General features: G+C 36.7%; 1 protein-coding gene across 1 annotated transcript in view; it reads right to left on the reverse strand.

The window, feature by feature from the left end:
• Positions 1 to 16,404, reverse strand: part of KRAS (KRAS proto-oncogene, GTPase) — a 32,127-nt gene extending 15,723 nt beyond the window's left edge. Inside the window, exon 1 of the mRNA XM_007446279.1 lies at positions 16,287 to 16,404. Coding sequence (XP_007446341.1) covers positions 16,287 to 16,397 — 111 coding nt within the window. The 5' untranslated portion in view covers positions 16,398 to 16,404. The remainder of the gene's footprint in view (positions 1 to 16,286) is intronic.
• Between the last annotated feature and the right edge of the window lie 1,622 nt (positions 16,405 to 18,026).

Here is an 18,026-nt window from a genome sequence, read left to right on the forward strand (position 1 = left end):
AAAAAAAAAAAAAAAAAAAAAGGCAATGATAAATTTTATGTGTATCTTACCACAGTTTAATAAAAGGTTTTTTTTTTTAAATAGGTGTTACACAGAGATTCAACAATGCAAGTGCATAGATTAATAACAAAAAGACCCAAATTCTCTGTAAAGGAAAATAATTTTTACAAAATGGGATAGCTCTACCAACTCCTATTATTCTGGATGATTTAGGTGGCAAGAAAAATCAAGCAACTTACGAAAGTGTCATGCATCTATTTTATTTACAGTCAAAGGAATACATAAGAGAATGGTCAATACTGAGAATTTTAGTGCCCTTATTTAATCCATTTCTGCAGTCCTGGGAAAAATATTTAACAGCCAGGTAGGTACTATGATAATGGTAAAGAGAATGATTGTTCTGTCTGCAAATTCTGTGAGACCTCTAATAAGAGAGGGAGTGGTTGAAGGAGAGAGAAAGAGATGGATATCTTAGAGACCATGCAACTCCAAGATGGTGTAAAGGAAAGAAGGTAGGTGACATAACTGAATCTCGAAATGAAAATCTTATTTTCCTCTGACTTTTGATTAATACTCACGCCTAAAAGATTTCACATACTGTCTGCCAAAATAGGCTTCAAAAAATAAGGAAAAGGGCTGGTGCAAGGTGAAGTCATGGAGTCAGAGGCAGGGCTAACAATGGGTATAAAGTATAAGCCCAAGGACACTGTTTCTTATTATTCCACCCTTAGTTCATGAATTACTTCACAGACCAATCTATCATTAAAAAACTGGTCATTGAAAATCATGTTTTTGGAAAAGTGTTTGAAAACTGTTCACAGCATAAGGAGAATACAAAGATACACATGTAGCATGATCCCAATAAAGTATCTCTGCACATCTGTATAAATGTATCTTGTATGTACATATATTAAAAAACTCGTGGTGGTATGTACATCAAAATGTTAACAAAGGGTATGTCTCTGATGGAGATAATTAATCTAAGAAATAATCGATCTCTTGCTTACCGTTTTTTGTGGTAATAGGTATTATTTTAAATGTATTTCTTTCTTTGCCTTTTAATTTTAAGAAGTGTGAAAGATTACCATATTAGAATGATCTCGCGCTTATTGTTTAAAGTAAACTGTATTTTTCAAATTTTCTATAATAAAAACCAATTATCTCAACAGTCAGAAAAAAAAGGATGGATATTTAATTTTCTAAACAAGAAGCTCTTGACTAAAGATTTGAACATTTGGTTGACATTTTATTTTAGCCTATTCCTTTAATTAACTATTGATCCTTGAAAGAACTCCTGTATATTATAAATTGAAAACCGTTGTTTTTGGAGTAGAATGAAAGAGCAGGAATTGAGAACAAAGTACAGTTTCTTGGAGTCAGTCCATTCATTACCCAGGTGTGGCTACGGCACATGTGAAACAGACGAAAGACTTTTCCTCACCTACTGCTGTCACCTCGCATTCTTCACTTACCAGTACTAGCTGAAGTTAACCTTACGGTTAATGGTTACTTTAATCTTTACAATTTTCTATCAACAATGAAATTAAAGACTATAGCTTCTGGAGCCACACAAATCTATACCTAAGGTGTGGCTGGAGGATTACGGACATGTGCCCACAGGTATCGCCTCTAAGATGTATACCTCAGTGAACTCCCATTTAAAAAATTTTCAAACACTTTGTGTTTCAAAAGTATACACTGTGAAATATTAGTAGTTTCTGCATGCATTTCACAGCATGTTCCCACATTCCCAAAGGGACTGAAAACTGGGAAAGAAGTCCCTATTCATTCCTATTAACTTTTCCCTTCTAAACCCCAAAGATATTGAAAGCAAAATTCTGAGTCACATTCTGTTATTGAAAAAACGTAATCTACAACCTGCCTATAAACAATGAGGAAGAATATGCTGATTACAAATAACAGGTTTAGGTTTAAAATTCAGTATTTCCCAAGTTAATTTTATTTATTTATTTATTTATTTGCATTTCTTTTTTTAAAAAAATAAATTTAATTATTTTATTTATTTATTTTTGGCTGTACTGGGTCTCTGTTGCTGTGCACAGGCTTTCTCTAGTTATGGCAAGCAGGGGCTGCACGCGCTTCTAATTGCAGTGGCTTCTCTTGTTGTGGAGCACGGGCTCTAGCGCACGGGCTTCAGTAGCTGTGGCTCACGGGCTTTGTTGCTCCATGGCATGTGGGATCTTCCCGGACCAGGGCTCGAACCCATGTCCCCCGCATTGGCAGGCAGATTCTTAACCACTGCGCCACCAGGGAAGCCCCCAATTTTAACTACAGTCATCCTTAGAAGCATAATTAGTCACTGAGCTATATAAAAAGGCAGTGCAACTTGATAAAAACTTAAGAACAAAAGTGCTAAATGGTGAGATCTGATCTGAAAAGAAATGACAGGTTTTAAGACAAAGCAGACAGCAAGCACAACAAAAATGATATGTAAGTACTAAAGATTTTGTTTAGCCAGAAGAAAAAAAGTATATGGAAGTAGAAAAAAAAATGTATGCATCAATGTAGAATCGTTCCCAACATGAGAGCCTAAATAAGGGTACAGTAAACTGTGGCCCACAAGGCCAAATCCTGCCCACCTGTTTTTGTATGGTCTATGAGCCAAGAACAGTTTTTAAATGGTTGTTTAAAAAAAAACAACAACAAAGATTATGTGACAAAGACCCAAATTGACCCTTTACATTTTGCCAACCCCTGCTCTAAGCTAATACCTTACCACAAATCTAAAGTACTCTCAACACATACTATTCCTTTTATATTAAAAAAAAAATCATCACTGAGAAAGTACAGGTTATCAAAGCCTAACCAGTTTAAAACCACATAAATTCCACAATGAAACTAGTTAAAGACAGCAAGAAAAGAATCAAGACTTTACATTTTTAATTAGTGTTATTTCCAGCCTTTCAAACAGAATAAACTTTTAGATCAGATACATAGGTTACTAACATCCTTTGGAAACGAGGATAAAAGCAAGCCACTTAAAAACTAACTCAACATAATAAAATATTAAATGAAGGAAAGTTATTCCATAGATTTCCCCTTACTCCCAACTAAAGAACTATTTTAATTTACTGAAGTAGTAGGAAAAAAAAAAAAAAACTTTTCTAGGGCTTCCCTGGTGGCGCAGTGGTTGAGAGTCCACCTGCCGATGCAGGGAACACGGGTTCGTGCCCCTGTCCGGGAAGATCCCACATGCCGCGGAGCCATGGCCGCTGAGCCTGTGCGTCCAGAGCCTGTGCTCCGCAATGGGAGAGGCCACAGCAGCGAGAGGCCCGCGTACCGCAAAAAAAAAAAAACTTTTCTAAATGAAATACACTATGCTGGCAAAAGTTAAACATAGAAGTCAAGCATTTCTGGTGATACAGTAACAGGTACCATCCTTGTGGAAAGCAAGTACAGTACTTATCAAGAGCCATACCAATGTTCATAGCCTTTGACACAGTAATGCCACTTCTGGTAAGAGATGCTAAGAAACTATGGTTTATTTTTTTAAAACGATAGCTAAAATGGAGATATACTTAACATGGCATCCTAAATCATCATACCATAAAAATAAAATTACACAGGCGCTTAATATCCACAATCTTATGCCGTTTATCTATTTTCAAAACATACTCCAAACCCAAGCACTCACCACCATCACCCTAGTCCAATGTGACTGTCTCATGCAATCTCCTGCAACTGCTTCCTAGCAGTTGTTGTTACTCCTACAGTCTGTTCTCCACATAGCAGCTGGTGGTCCTATTATAATTTGTAACTATGTATTTATGTGTAATCGTTCAAGTCTATACCCCCTACTTGGCTTTAAACTCCATGATGGTAGGGCTCACATCTGTTTTGCTCACCATTATGCACCCTGTGTGTCAGTCTTAAACACAGCAGGTAATCAGCACTGTCTGTTGAAGAAATGAATAAACCCATTCAATGTAAATATATGCAGACACTGTAAAAATAAACACAAGTTTAAGATATTATAAATTATATTAAAACAATGAAGCTGTAAATTTTTAAATTATACATTGAGTATTTTAATAAATGTATCCAAGCAAGTTTTATATAATATTAAAATTTTTAATTACTATTAATGTCAAAATATAAACAAAATATATAGAGATTTTTAAACATTTTGGGGAGGGAAGAGAATAAGATTACAGAGAACACGGAGGCCTTTAACTGTATTAAGTTTTATATCTTGAAAAAGAAAAAAGGATCTAAAGCAAATGTGGCAGAATGTTAAGACAGGGAAAACCTGGTTTGGGGCGCACATGACGCTTATGGTATTACTTTTCCATATGGCATTAAGGGTGTACCCATTCCATCACCACTCACTCAACAACAGGTTTCATAGTTTTATTTTTGTCAGCTTGTTAGACCAAAAATCCTATTGCTTTAATATCTATTTCTTTGAGGACTAGTAATGTTACATAGTTTTTCTTTTTCATATTTATTCCCATTACCTGTGTCCTTTGCCCATTTGGAATTTTTGTCTTTTTTGTACTGGCTTAATTTTTTAAAAGTGTTTTCCAATTTATTAACATGCCTTCAAGTGTTGTTTTATGTACAGAAACTCATCTGCGGACCCAATGGAGGACTTCGAAAGTTAAGACTATATCTTTCGAGAATGAGATACACTCACTGACCAGGACATCATTTTGTCATTTTTCTATTATAATTAACAGTAACCAAGTTACTCAGTATGTTCATATGTCAACATACTCAATTTAGTTTTCCAACTCAGGCAGTTAAATTTAATCCTGTCACGGGAAGACATAGTATAGTTAAAAAGAAAACAAAAAAAAAAAACTAAAGAAATTAGGACCTTTTACTAAAAGTAACCATATTACTATTAATAGTAATTATGACAGCCAACATTTACTGAGCCCTTATTTATATGCTGGATATTGTGATAGGCATATTACAAGCCTTATCCCATTTAATCTCCATCTTCATGCTGCTGATTCCATCAGATGCTCTTGTAAATATGAACAGGACTGCTGGAAATGTCAGCTGAAGTATTATTTGAGGATTTACTTTTGAAATGTTTGTAAGATTTTCTTAATGTGTTATTATAAGTATTTTTCATGTACTGCTAAATAACACCTATAGGAAAAGACTTACTTTTACCCTCTTAATGCTCAAATGTTTTGTTACTCTTCTAAAAGATTATTTGAATCTATCACAGAATGATGTGTTACACTATTGGTTATAAACCATCAAAAGTTGTTGTACACAGCTAGTTCTCAAAGACAGCTAAAAACATGTACAATAGCCCGGTACGTTAGAATTATAATAGGAAAGAAACAAGGAATTGGGGATATATAAGCACAGGCTTATTTGTTAGTTCATTCCCACCTACCTACTCCATTCTCCCTTGCATCACAGGAACACTTAGTAAAAATCTTCTGGATGTCATATACTGTGCCAGGCATTATAGTTTCTAACCTCAAAGAGCTAGGTCTGGTGGAAGAGATATGAATGTAAACAAGTAATTTAAACACAATGAAATAAATGCAACACCTTATGGAGAACAAAGTACAATGGTGACAAACAGGAGAAGACATCAACTTTGCTTGTATGAATTAAGAAAGACAGGAGGGCCACTCCAGGCAGGAAGGAGCAAAGAGAATGCACAAAACCAGGAAACAGCATGTTGAATACATGGAACCAAGAAGTTCAACACAATTTTAGCTTAGAGGGATTATAGGTAAGTAGAACTGAAACTGCACCATCAAGCAGAGGCCAGCTTATGGAGGGTCTAATATGCCATCTTAAGAAGTTCTGAACTTCATCTTATACTAAATTACTAAAAGATTTTTAAGTAGAAGGGACGATCAGATCAACAATGTCCACTGTTAGCATTATTATGACAAATGAGACCAGACTGGAGGCTGGGAGATGAGTTTAGGAAACTTTTACAAGAAATTACAGAACCTGGCCCTGGTGGCACAGTGGTTAAGAACCTGCCTGCCAATGCAGGGGACATGGGTTCGAGCCCTGGTCCGGGAAGATCCCACATGCCTCAGAGCCACTAAGCCTGTGCGCCACAACTACTGAGCCTGCGCTCTAAAGCCCACGAGCCACAACTACTGAAGCCCGCGCACCCAGAGCCCGTGCTCCGCAACAAGAGAAGCCACCACAATGAGAAGCCCGCGCACTGCAACAAAGAGCAGCTCCCGCTCGCCGCAAGTAGAGAAAGCCCACGTGCAGCAAGGAAGATCCCACGCGGCCAAAAATAAAATAAATAAATGACAGAACCTGAACTAAGGCAGCAAAAGCAGTAAGATGGAGAAGATTAAACAGTTTTAAGAAATACTTAACGGGTAAAATTGACAGAACAACTCTCATACATCACTTATAGCAATGTTTACAGCAGCATCATTCAAAATGGCCAAAAAGAGGAAACAATCCAAATGCCCATCAACTGATGAATACATAAACAAATATCCATACAAGAGAGTATTATTCAGCCATAAAAAGGAATGAAGTATTGAAACATGTGACAACATAGATGAACCTTGAAAATACTATCCTACATGAAAGAAGCCAGACACAAAAGGCCACATATTGTATGATTTCAATTACATGAAATATTCAGAACAGGCAAATCCACAGACACAGAAAGTAGATTAATGGTTGCCAGGGGCTGGTAGAAGGGATTGGGGAGTGACTGCTAATTGGTATGGGGTGATAAAAATGTGACAGAATTAGATGGGGTAAATAACTTTGTGAATATACTAAAAACCACCTAACTGTACACTTTAGAGGATGAATTTTATGTTATGTGAATTATATCTCAATTTTTTTTTAATGGCAGAGCTTATTGTTTAGAGATGGGAACATAATGGGAAGGGGACAGGAAAATGAGTTCAATTTGGGGCATGTTGAATTCCGTATGTTCCTGGGTTGCTCTGGTGCTATGACCTGTAGGCAGCTTTGATATATAGGGCTGATGCTCAGGGCCCAAGTCTAGGCTAAAGATACACTCCTGAATCTTCAATCTATGTCACCTGCAGAACCCCACTTACTTGCGGTGTGAGTATGGGCAAACTACTTAATCTCTAGTCTACTCTAAGCTATTGTTTCTTTTGCTGTAAACGTGGGTAAATAATAATGAAGAGGACTTTGTATACAGGTTAGGATTAAAGACCAGGAAAAAGTGCTCTAAAAAGTTAACTGGGGCTTCCCTGGTGGCGCAGTGCTTGAGAGTCCGCCTGCCGATGCAGGAGACGCGGGTTCGTGCCCCGTTTCGGGAGGATCCCACATGCCGCGGAGCGGCTGGGCCCGTGAGCCATGGCCGCTGAGCCTGCGCGTCCGGAGCCTGTGCTCCGCAAATGGGAGAGGCCACAACAGTGAGAGGCCCGCATAACGCAAGGAAAAAAAGTTAACTGTGTTATTTCATATTTTACATTGTACATGATATTACAGGCCCAAAGGGTAGGGGGCAGGCCACTGGCTACTAGGAACTGTATAGCAACAGCAGTATCTTGCCCTTATAAGAATCACTGGACATCTACATTTGGACTACTTTTTCCAAAACCACTCACTGTATTTCAAAATAAATATAATGGAGCTGAAGCTCCAGGGAAAAAGAGTAAAACTCTGAGGTTTATGAAGGATATCTGTACTGATTAGGGAGCAAGGGTGTTAAAAGAGCTTAACACCTTCTGTCTCATGACAGAATTTTTGGTTAAGACATTCATTAGAAGTAAGGATAAAGAAAACAAAGACTTCTTTACTAAATAATGGAGATTTGAAATTATAAGAATGTTGAATCTTAGCTTAGGACTAGCGAGAATAAAATGTGTACTATGTCCAAGAGAAAAAATCTGAATAAACTCAAGGAAAATTTGCATAACAGATTTTGAAAACAAGGATATTATAAGCCTACATCTGTAACCTGTTGAAGTCATGTGGCATTCTCCCATAAATTATCACTTGATGCCAAGGTCAGAATGTGAGGCTGGATCAATCATGGATCCAATCTTAATAATTACAGATGTCAATATAATTTTCATATTTTGAAGTATTATATCTCTCAGCTATTCTTTAATTGGCCTAATACCAATTCCTTTAACTGTACCTCTTTATCTGTAATACATCTGTATTATCCAATTTGTTGAGGTTTTAAAAAGGGGGGAAGAAAGTAAATATGAAGTTACCTGATGGTATCTAATACTCTAGTGACTTCTCTCCCTCAAAAATTAGGATTTATTTTTCCCTCTCAAACAGTATATGCTCATTTTTTAAAAAACAAAAACACTACACGGCTTCTCTGGTGGCGCAGTGGTTGAGAGTCCGCCTGCCGATGCAGGGGACGTGGGTTCGTGCCCCGGTCCGGGAAGATCCCACATGCCGCGGAGCGGCTGGGCCCGTGAGCCATGGCCACTGAGCCTGCGCGTCCAGAGCCTGTGCTCCGCAACGGGAGAGGCCACAACAGTGAGAGGCCCGCGTACCGCAAAACAAAAACAAAAACAAACAAAAAAAACACTACAGAGTTTGGCATATGCCCTACCATATTTTAGTACATATTCACATTGCTTTTAAATAAACAGACTCATACTCTACACAAAGTGCTATGATACAGCTTCTCTTACATAATGGACAGTTTTTCAATGTCAGTACATATAGATCTACCTAATCCTTTTTGAAAACTGTGTAATATAATTTGTACAAAGATACCATAACTTACCTCACCTATTCCCTACTGGTAGATGTGTAGATGATTTCCACTTTTAAAAATTATAAACAACACTGCAATAACACTCCTGGGTATACATCTTAAACACTTATCCAACTGAATCTTTCAGATAAATTTCTGTAAGTGGAATCAATTGGTCAAAGGACAGGTAGTTTCCATTTTGATAAATACTGCCAAACTGATGACCTCCAGAAAGTTTATAAGAAGGTATACTCTCACTACAGCATAAAGAGTACACATTTTCCATACCTTTCCAGGCCTGTTATCATTTTAATCTTAGCCAACATGAAAATAAAAGATGTTATTTATTGTTTGAACTCGCATTTCTACATTAATGAAGTACCTTTTAATATGTTTCGACAGCACTTTTTGTGTGAGTGTGGATAGGTTGGCTACTTATATGCCTTTTTTTTTCCTATTTGGATGTTTGCTTTTTTCTAATTCAAATACAGGAGAGCTTCCTGATTGACAGATGATGCAAGTAGTTTTCCCAGGTTTCCATCTGTTTTGGATTTTTGTTAAAGGTGTTTTTGTCTTTATGTAGCTAAACAGCTCAATCTTTTCCCAAATGGTTTAAGAATACTTTGAAAATGAAAAGGATCCCTACTTTTCTCTCAATGGAGAAAAATATTTAATCCCAATTCCACAAATAAAAAAGCTAACCTAATGTTAAATTATTCAATCTGTGTCGACTGACATTATCATTTTTATTTCAATAGCTGTCTAATGTTTAACGTTACAACTTACACAAGGTAGAACCAGTGTACTCATCATGGGAGAAAGAAGACATGGAGGAAGAATGAACTCATGATTTTTAAATAAAATCTACTGCTTAGCTCTGTCTGTTGAAAAGGGTCTAGAAGCAGTGACACTCCAGTAGCAACACCACCTAACATCCAGGACTTAATTTCTAAATATCATTCCCTAGTAAAAGGAATTAGGGCTCTCTGCACAAATGGCTGAATCCAGGGTAGGGACAGGGAAAGAACAAAGGGAACCTGGAATACACTGTGCCAGAAAGTAAGAAAGAGCTCAAAAACTGATGGGGATGTGTCAAAAGGCCAGCTTGAAAGGGATTCCACTGGCCAAATCAAAAATATATTTGAGCACCAAAATTAATAATGACAAGAATAGACTTTAACACATCAGATGAAAAAAGAATCCTTGAGTCTGTACAGATACAAATAAGACAAACCAAATAAATAAGGAGAGGGAAGAGAAAAGAGAGAAACCTTACTCATGGTAGATGTCAAATAATAAATGTAGAAATAATGACAGAGTTAGATTACCTACCACTTTGCAGTCACTATGGTGGTAGTTTGTTCTGGTTAGAATTATCAGTGGCTACTACATCCCACTGGGTGCAAATATGTTGGAGAGCAGGATATTTATAGTCTCAAAGTATCTCCCCACAGAGTACACATTAATTATAAAAGAACTAAAGATACCTTTACAGAGAGACAACTGATAGATATGACCTTAACCAAATAACCAATGTTAACATAACATCATCAATAATGGGACAAGCCAGCATCTTGTGCCTCCTGATGTGATACACCAAGGAGGGTATAACATCACTTACATAGTATTTCTACCAAAAATGTTTAATCCAAATCTGACCAGGAGGAAACAATCAGACAAAACTGAAGGAGAGGACATTGTACAAAACAACTGGCCTGAATTCTTCAAAAAGTGCCACTGTCACAAATGACTAAGAAAAGCTGAGAAACTGTTCTAGATTGTGAGACATGACACATGATTTTTTTGATCCTGGGATCAGGGGGAAAAAAAAAAAAACGAATTGCTGAGAGCACATTCTGGGAACTGATAAAATTTGAACATGGACTATATGTTAGATAAAACACTGTATCAATGTTGAATTTCCTAAATTTTGTCACTGCGTTGTAGTTATACAATGAATTATTCTTAATGTTAGAACAGGGTCAGCAAACTTGTTCCATAAAGGACAGACAGTACTTGGTCTCTGTTGCAGCCACTCAGCTCTGCCACTGTAGTGCAAAAGCAGCCATAGACAAGCACAGCTGTGCCCCAATAAAACTTTACAGAAACAGACACAGGCTGTATTTGGCCAGACCCCTGTGTTTAGAGGTAAAGGGTCCTAACATGCGCAACTTATTCTCAAAAAGTGCAGCAAAAATAAATAATATGTATCCAAGTATGTGTGTGTAGATACACAGGCACACACACATAAAGTAACTATGTCTAGTTTAAAGGTTAAGAGGTATTCACTGTACTATTTTTCACTACTTTTCCATAGGTTTGAAATTTTCAAAATAGAAAGTTCAAAAATTACCTAAGGTAAGCAATATAGCCCTACTTAATCCTCTCAAATATTTTGTTTTTACTACCCATTTCTAATTTTATTACATTAAGATCACAATAATATAACTGTTCCATAAACCTAGGCACTATGAGACAATATAGTTAAGAGATATAAGAAATCTATCGCCCTCTTAAAGCATAAAGCCTCTAAATTGTTATATATAATTAGGATCACTGTCTAGAAACACTGCTCTCCAAATACATCTAAGACTAATAACCTCCATGAAGGCAGTGATGCGGTTTCTTTTGCTCCTCAGTGTATCTCTAGGCCGTAGGAAGGCTGCATGGTACAGAGTAGGCACTAATAACATTTATGGAATTAAGAAATTAGTTGCATTGCTTAAACCAGACTCTTAAGAGATGCCAAACGATAAAGGATAAAGTTTTCTTTTCCTTTCATTTATTTCCATTGCCAACTTTCATTTGCATGTTTTTAAAGCTTTGTATTTATAAAAACCCAAGTTAGAATAAAATGTGTCCAATAATTTTCAACATTCAGGGCTCAATAAATAGTTATTATTAAGTAAATACTTATTCTTAAATTGACCTAAATACAGTGCCTGAATTTTGTGTTAGTTTATTCTAAAAATCAGGCGTTCTCAACTATTCTACAGTCCTATAAAAATTTACAAAATGTGAACTTTCACAATTTGCCACTTTCGAATAGGCCCTTCCTAACACCCCATGTAAAACATCACTAAGCTCTGAACTCTGTAAGGTACCTCCTGTGTACATGAAAAGAAATTCACAGAGCCACAGTGCCCCTTCTCATTCCCTCAGACAAAGTGACCTCAAGCAGTGCTAACAAGGGCACCACCCTATTTTCTCCTACATTGCCACATTTCCTTTCTTAGTCAAAAATATTCACCCACATATTTAATTAGTTAGGCCTAACTGGTCCACACAGTGATCTTAATAACATTAGCAAAGTAAAACTGATACTTTAGATTTTTCTGACACTTTAGATTGTTAAAACATTAGTTATACAAAATAAGACTTTTAAATAAAATTTATATAGTTATAAATTGATTGTACCCACAGTTTAAAAGGAAAAAATATCCAAACTTAGGATTTCATTTTTTATAATAAAAGCGAATAAGTTGACCAGTAGAGGGCGCTCACTTGAAAGGGGGGAGAAGAGTGGCCAGTCTGGAAGAGAAACGGATTTTTACAAAATTGCTGTTGTACCTTGTTTTAAAAACAGAATGTTGTAACAGAACACTAGTGTAAGCTAATATAACATATCGTTAGTTTCGAATGTAAGGTTTAAATCTATATTATGTTAAAAAAATCTAACATAAACGATATTCAGGGACTTGAGCCTCACAATTTATAGGACGTTTAAAGCTACATGTAACACACAGTATTGGGGTCTCAACCTCAGCACTGCTGACATTCTGGACCACGTGATTATTTGCTGGGGGGCCCTCCTGTGCACTGCAGGAGGAGTAACAGAACCCCGGCCTCTGCCCACTACAGAGGCCAGCAGCAGCCCCCTCTTCAAGCTGTGACAGCCAAAAACAGCTCCAGATTTAGCCAAATGTCCCGAGGGGCAAAGTCACCACCTATTCCTTGTTAATAACTACAGATACATATGTTAAAAAACAAAACCAAAAAAACAGAAAAATAACAGCTTACAATATTAAACAGTGCTTTTTTTACACCACTCTTCAATACTGGTTTAGTATTACAAATTTTCTCTCTATAAATACCTTAATCAGCAATTCCATAATTAACACGGAAAAAATTTTTAAAAGACAAACTGATATATCTCGGTGAATAAACACTCCACGGCTCAGAGCACTAAAGATGGAACAAATCAATCCAATTATGACTCCATTCTTTCTCACTGACTAGAAAACTGTTTCATCAAAGAAGGGCATAATACTTGGACTGAATTAGAAATGTCACATTAACAGAAGCATACAGATGTCAATGAATTGGAGACTGGAAAAAAATACTTCTTTCTATGTCTATTTTTATATTGTATCCAGTAGATACTTGTTAGATATTTGCTAACTGACCAACTGACAGTTCTGATCTCTACTTCCATTTTTCTGCTTCCACCAAATTTTACCTTAGAAAACACATTTCAGAGAACATGTTTTTATAATAACATGATCTCCAAACTATAAAAACATATACTATTTCTAGCCTGGTATTGTGTTTGGGGACCGAGTTTTTAATAATCCTGCACCACTAACAAGGTATTTCGTTCTCTCTTGGAACACTGCAGTGGGCTTCATAAAAGATAAAGGTAAAATCTTTTCAGAACAGAAGTAAAGGTGATCATCATGTGCAAATATAAACATGCTCCATCTATGTGTCATACCTAATTCTATACCATATCCTGCTATTAAGATGCCATTAGATAGTAGGCTAAGTTCAAATTTTGATATATTAATAATCTGAATCAGCCTCCAACACTAAATATTTTTAGCTTGAAGGCTAATTTTTCATTTTTAAAAAGCTATACAAGGGTGCAGTGGAAATTCCACTTAACTTGGTCTCAGAAAACTTAAAATTCCACCACTTGCTAGCTTAAGTATCCTTATGCAAGTTACAACCTCTCAGAGACCATTTTTATTGATAAAATGAAAGAAACAATGACCACCTTCCTTACCTGGCTCACAGTTTGGGGTTGGCCAAAAAGTTCACTCGGGTTTTTCCATAACATGAAAAACTCGAACGAACTTTTTGGCCGACCCAATATAAATCTCTGAAAATTCTAAACCACTAGAAAATATGGTATTAGTTAATTAAAATTTTTTCCTAAACTTCTCTCCATTTGTTTAATGCAGAAAAACTGATGAGAACTCCAAATGTGCAAAGTCTATGACCTCTCTTATTTTCTCTGACCTACACTGTTCACCTACCAGAAACTTAACAGCAGTAGTGATACCCACTACCCTTCAACTTTTTACAAAAACGCCATGTCAGTATTTTTGTTTTACCACTTATGAAAATAAACTACTAAATTCTGTTGCTTTTCTGCTAGTTGAACTACACCAAGAATTCAATGTGTCAGTTCCCTCAGAGACTCACTGTAACTTGGGAGATAAGAGACAATCTCTGATAACCATTTCCCAGGTGGCTACACTAGTGACGGAATGTCAGTTTCAAAGTTCACAGGTAATCAATGCTTCCCTGGGTCAAGTTTCTGGTTTGGCAGAAATCATAATCAGAGTTACTGGGTCTGAGTTTATAAACTTTTTTTTACCTTCCCCCAAAATAAAGGACTGACTTTTAGCTTTATTTCTTTAAGATTTATATTGCACTTTAACAATTTTGACCAAAAGGTTTCCTAACCTTTTTTTTTTTTTTTAAATCACATTCTTATACATCATTCTTGACCTCTGATAGGAAACAGAGTGTAATGGAATTCTTCAGATTTTCAGAAAAGATGGAGGGCACTTCTGCTAAAATCAAAATCATATTCCAGAATCCCAGGAAAACTGCCATGATTAACTTAAATTCTATTAAAATGTCCTTTTACTTCCAATTTAAATGGTGGAGTATGACGAGTAACCTTGGCTTCAGAAATAGGTGAACTATTTAATCCTCCTCAAAGTAAAAAATAAACAAAACCATTAGCACTGAATTGACTTGCCAAGAGGAAATACAGAGAGACTATTACATAGGTGGTCCACTTCAGTTAGATCCTTCCCTTTTACTAATGCAAATTATTAAACTTGGAAGCCAAATGAAAGCTGCTTCTATGTTTAAATCAGATCTTTGTAAATAAGGGTTATTTCTTCATTTTTTTCCCTCCAGTACCAGAAATATTTGACATTTCCTTATGAACATTTCCTTGTCAATCCTCAAAGTTCTACACTGCATAAACATCTTCCCAAGGCCAACAATGCCCTCAGAACCTACCTAAGTGCAGTCCAGGTGTTTTTTTTAAGACATTACACAGCACAATACCTTAACAGGGCATTTTTGACCTATTCTAGACCCTACAGCTTGGGGCTCAGAGAAAGTTATGGGAAATTTTTCAGAGCTGATTAAAAAAACTGGTATATCAGATCTAGAATAAAAGCTAAGGGATTAGGATTGCTTACCCTGGGGTAAAGAAGTCTAAGAAATAATCTAATAACATAAATCTATTTCAAAGATGAGCTGATATTATGTTAAACTTCACAGGAAGATTCAGATTATGCATGAAATACACTAATAATTACATTCTGGAAATTAGTTAACAAGGACAGTTGTGTGCCATTCCCTCCTGCAGGTCTTTGGGATTAAATAAATCCTTATCTGCTTGAGATCATCTGAGTACAGTGCTGCCAGAAGGCAGTGGGAAACATACTACGTGACCTCTCAAGGTCTCTGCTAGGCCTTTATTCTATCATTTTGCTGTTGGCCAATCCTTTGGTACATTTTTATGAAACTGAAAAAGTATGAAAATTATTCATTAATCAATTTGTAATAAAAAAAACAATTCTAACATCGCCTTGAATAAATTGAAAAAGGTTTGTAAAGCAAAGGTAAGGATTGGTGATGGTATTCTTACATATCACCTGATATACATATACATAAACGCAAAGAATGAGCTTTCTAGGGGGCTTCCCTGGTGGCGCAGTGCTTGAGAGTCCGCCTGCCGTTGCAGGAGACGCGGGTTCGTGCCCCGTTTCGGGAGGATCCCACGTGCCGCGGAAAAAAAAAAAAAAAAAAAAAGAATGAGCTTTCTAAAATGCATCAGGTAGTTGTAGGTTCTCCACTACTTCAATGTGAAGAGAAAACATGAAAATACTACTAATTCAGTGTTTTTAATTCAATCATCAAATGATTACGCTTCACCAGTATAAATCAACTCTATATGTGACACCAAAATACCAAAAAAAAAACCAAACCTCCATAAAAATAGGCACATTAAAAAAAAAAAAAGACTGTTAGATATGTCTCATCTTACAGATAAGATGTAAATTCACATTTTCACCCTGTGAGAAAACTCTGAAATACACTTCCAATCAAAATGCACATACACTAACACAGAGTAGTAGTATTGTCCTGAGAGAAAACAGGCTGGTGTATCATATCTATGGTTACTTATATCAGAGTAATGCCTTGAAATCCAAGTACATTTTAGATAACTTAATAAAAGTATTATCAGTATAACTACCTTGTGATGAGTAGTCACAGAAAATGATCAGAGAAACCTTTTTTTGTACCCAAAGGATGGGCCTGCACAAATCAATATGCATATGAAAACAAGATTTACCTCTATCGTAGGATCATATTCATCCACAAAGTGATTCTGAATTAGCTGTATCGTCAAGGCACTCTTGCCTACGCCACCAGCTCCAACTACCACAAGTTTATATTCAGTCATTTTCAGCAGGCCTTATGACAAAAATGGAAATGTGACTCAATTAGAACGTGTGCCACACGTGAGGTTAATATAACCCAAACACTCTATCAATACCTCTTAACACAAGTTCACCTTTATATGGAACAGTATTTCAAAATACCTCACAAAATTCAATGACAAAACTCTGGATGACTACAGATGTGTACTGGTAACGAATTGCACTTCGTTGACAAACTCCTCCATCAGCATTTGAGAAAAACTCATTCGGAGTACACAGTTCTTTGACCTTGCATTCAGGTGGCTCTATCTCAAGAGCCCGTCTGCTCTTCGGCAGCAGGTAACGGCTCTCAAAGGAGCAGGCCATGACTTCACTCAGTACAAGTGTCAAGCACACTGCTCTATACCCTGAGGACACACTCACACAAAACTTGCTGACAGCTATCGCCACAGTATTCCTCCTCGACTCGGGCCCCTAAGAGTTACAGTGGATATGCTGAGTGCCTCTGTTGGGGCCAACAGCTACAGAAAACTTTTTAAAAGCATCATCGTAGTAGTTCTCCTGGACAGTTAGCAAGAATCAGATGGGGGTGGGGGGAGGACTGTCAAATAAAGCTGGACAGTACACTGGGAAAATAAAAACTGAGATGCCAAAGCAGATAAGGACGATACCTGGTAACATTTTAATCTGTACATTATCTGCTGGGGAAAATAATGGTGTAAAAACTAAGAGAACTTCGAGAATTTTTAACTAACTATTCAGTACAGATTATGTGATCATCAATCACAATCTATAATGCTATATCAGTGCTGAAAAATAGCACTTTGCACAAGAGAAATATAATTATATAATATTTAAAGACAAGCACACTTTTAATGAGAGAATTTTTAAAAGATGTATTTCTCAGTAATCCACATGACTTTTATTCTCTGCTTCTCATACATCATCTCCCAACAGTAGCAATAAACATCGACAACTTGTAAGGTTAACGGCGCCAAGACAGAAAATATTTTTTTAGTCAGCTGTTTCAAACTTTTTGAAATGAAAATGCATTTATTTACTTTAATCTCCTTTCCCTCAATAACTACATGATATTACTACAAATAAGTAGTGAACTGCAGAAAGAATGGCAGTCAATGAACAATAATTTATTACAGGGTAAGTAGCTCAAAATTAATGAATGTACAGATACTGCATATAAACACTATATACATGCAGCATCCTATTTACTGAAGACCAAGAATTATCCCAACAGGCACCTCACCACCCTACCCCCCAAAAAGTAATATGTTTTTCCAAGTGATAACATACTACCTACCTCTTCACCCTATTCCTGAACCTACTCACAGAGAGCAGACAGGCCAGACAACTGTCGTATCACAGTTCCTCCCTGGCCTGCTCTGCGCCACCTAGCCTTGTCTAGGGCCACCACAAACATGTATCACATCCTGTTTGCTCCCCCTTTTCATTCCTAATATTGACCACAGCAAATGGGATAGGTGAGGATAATCTCACCAAAATGTATCCTATAGTTCCCTGCCCAGCCCACCCCTCCAATAAAATTTGGATAGCCCAGAACAGTAGCTCTCAAAATGTGTTCCAGGAACCCATTAGGGTTCCTAAGACTTTTGGAGAGGGCCCAAGAGGTCAAA

The sequence above is a fragment of the Lipotes vexillifer genome, unplaced genomic scaffold (genome assembly GCF_000442215.2).
Source record: "Lipotes vexillifer unplaced genomic scaffold, Lipotes_vexillifer_v1.1 scaffold477, whole genome shotgun sequence".
Lineage (NCBI taxonomy): Eukaryota > Metazoa > Chordata > Mammalia > Artiodactyla > Lipotidae > Lipotes > Lipotes vexillifer.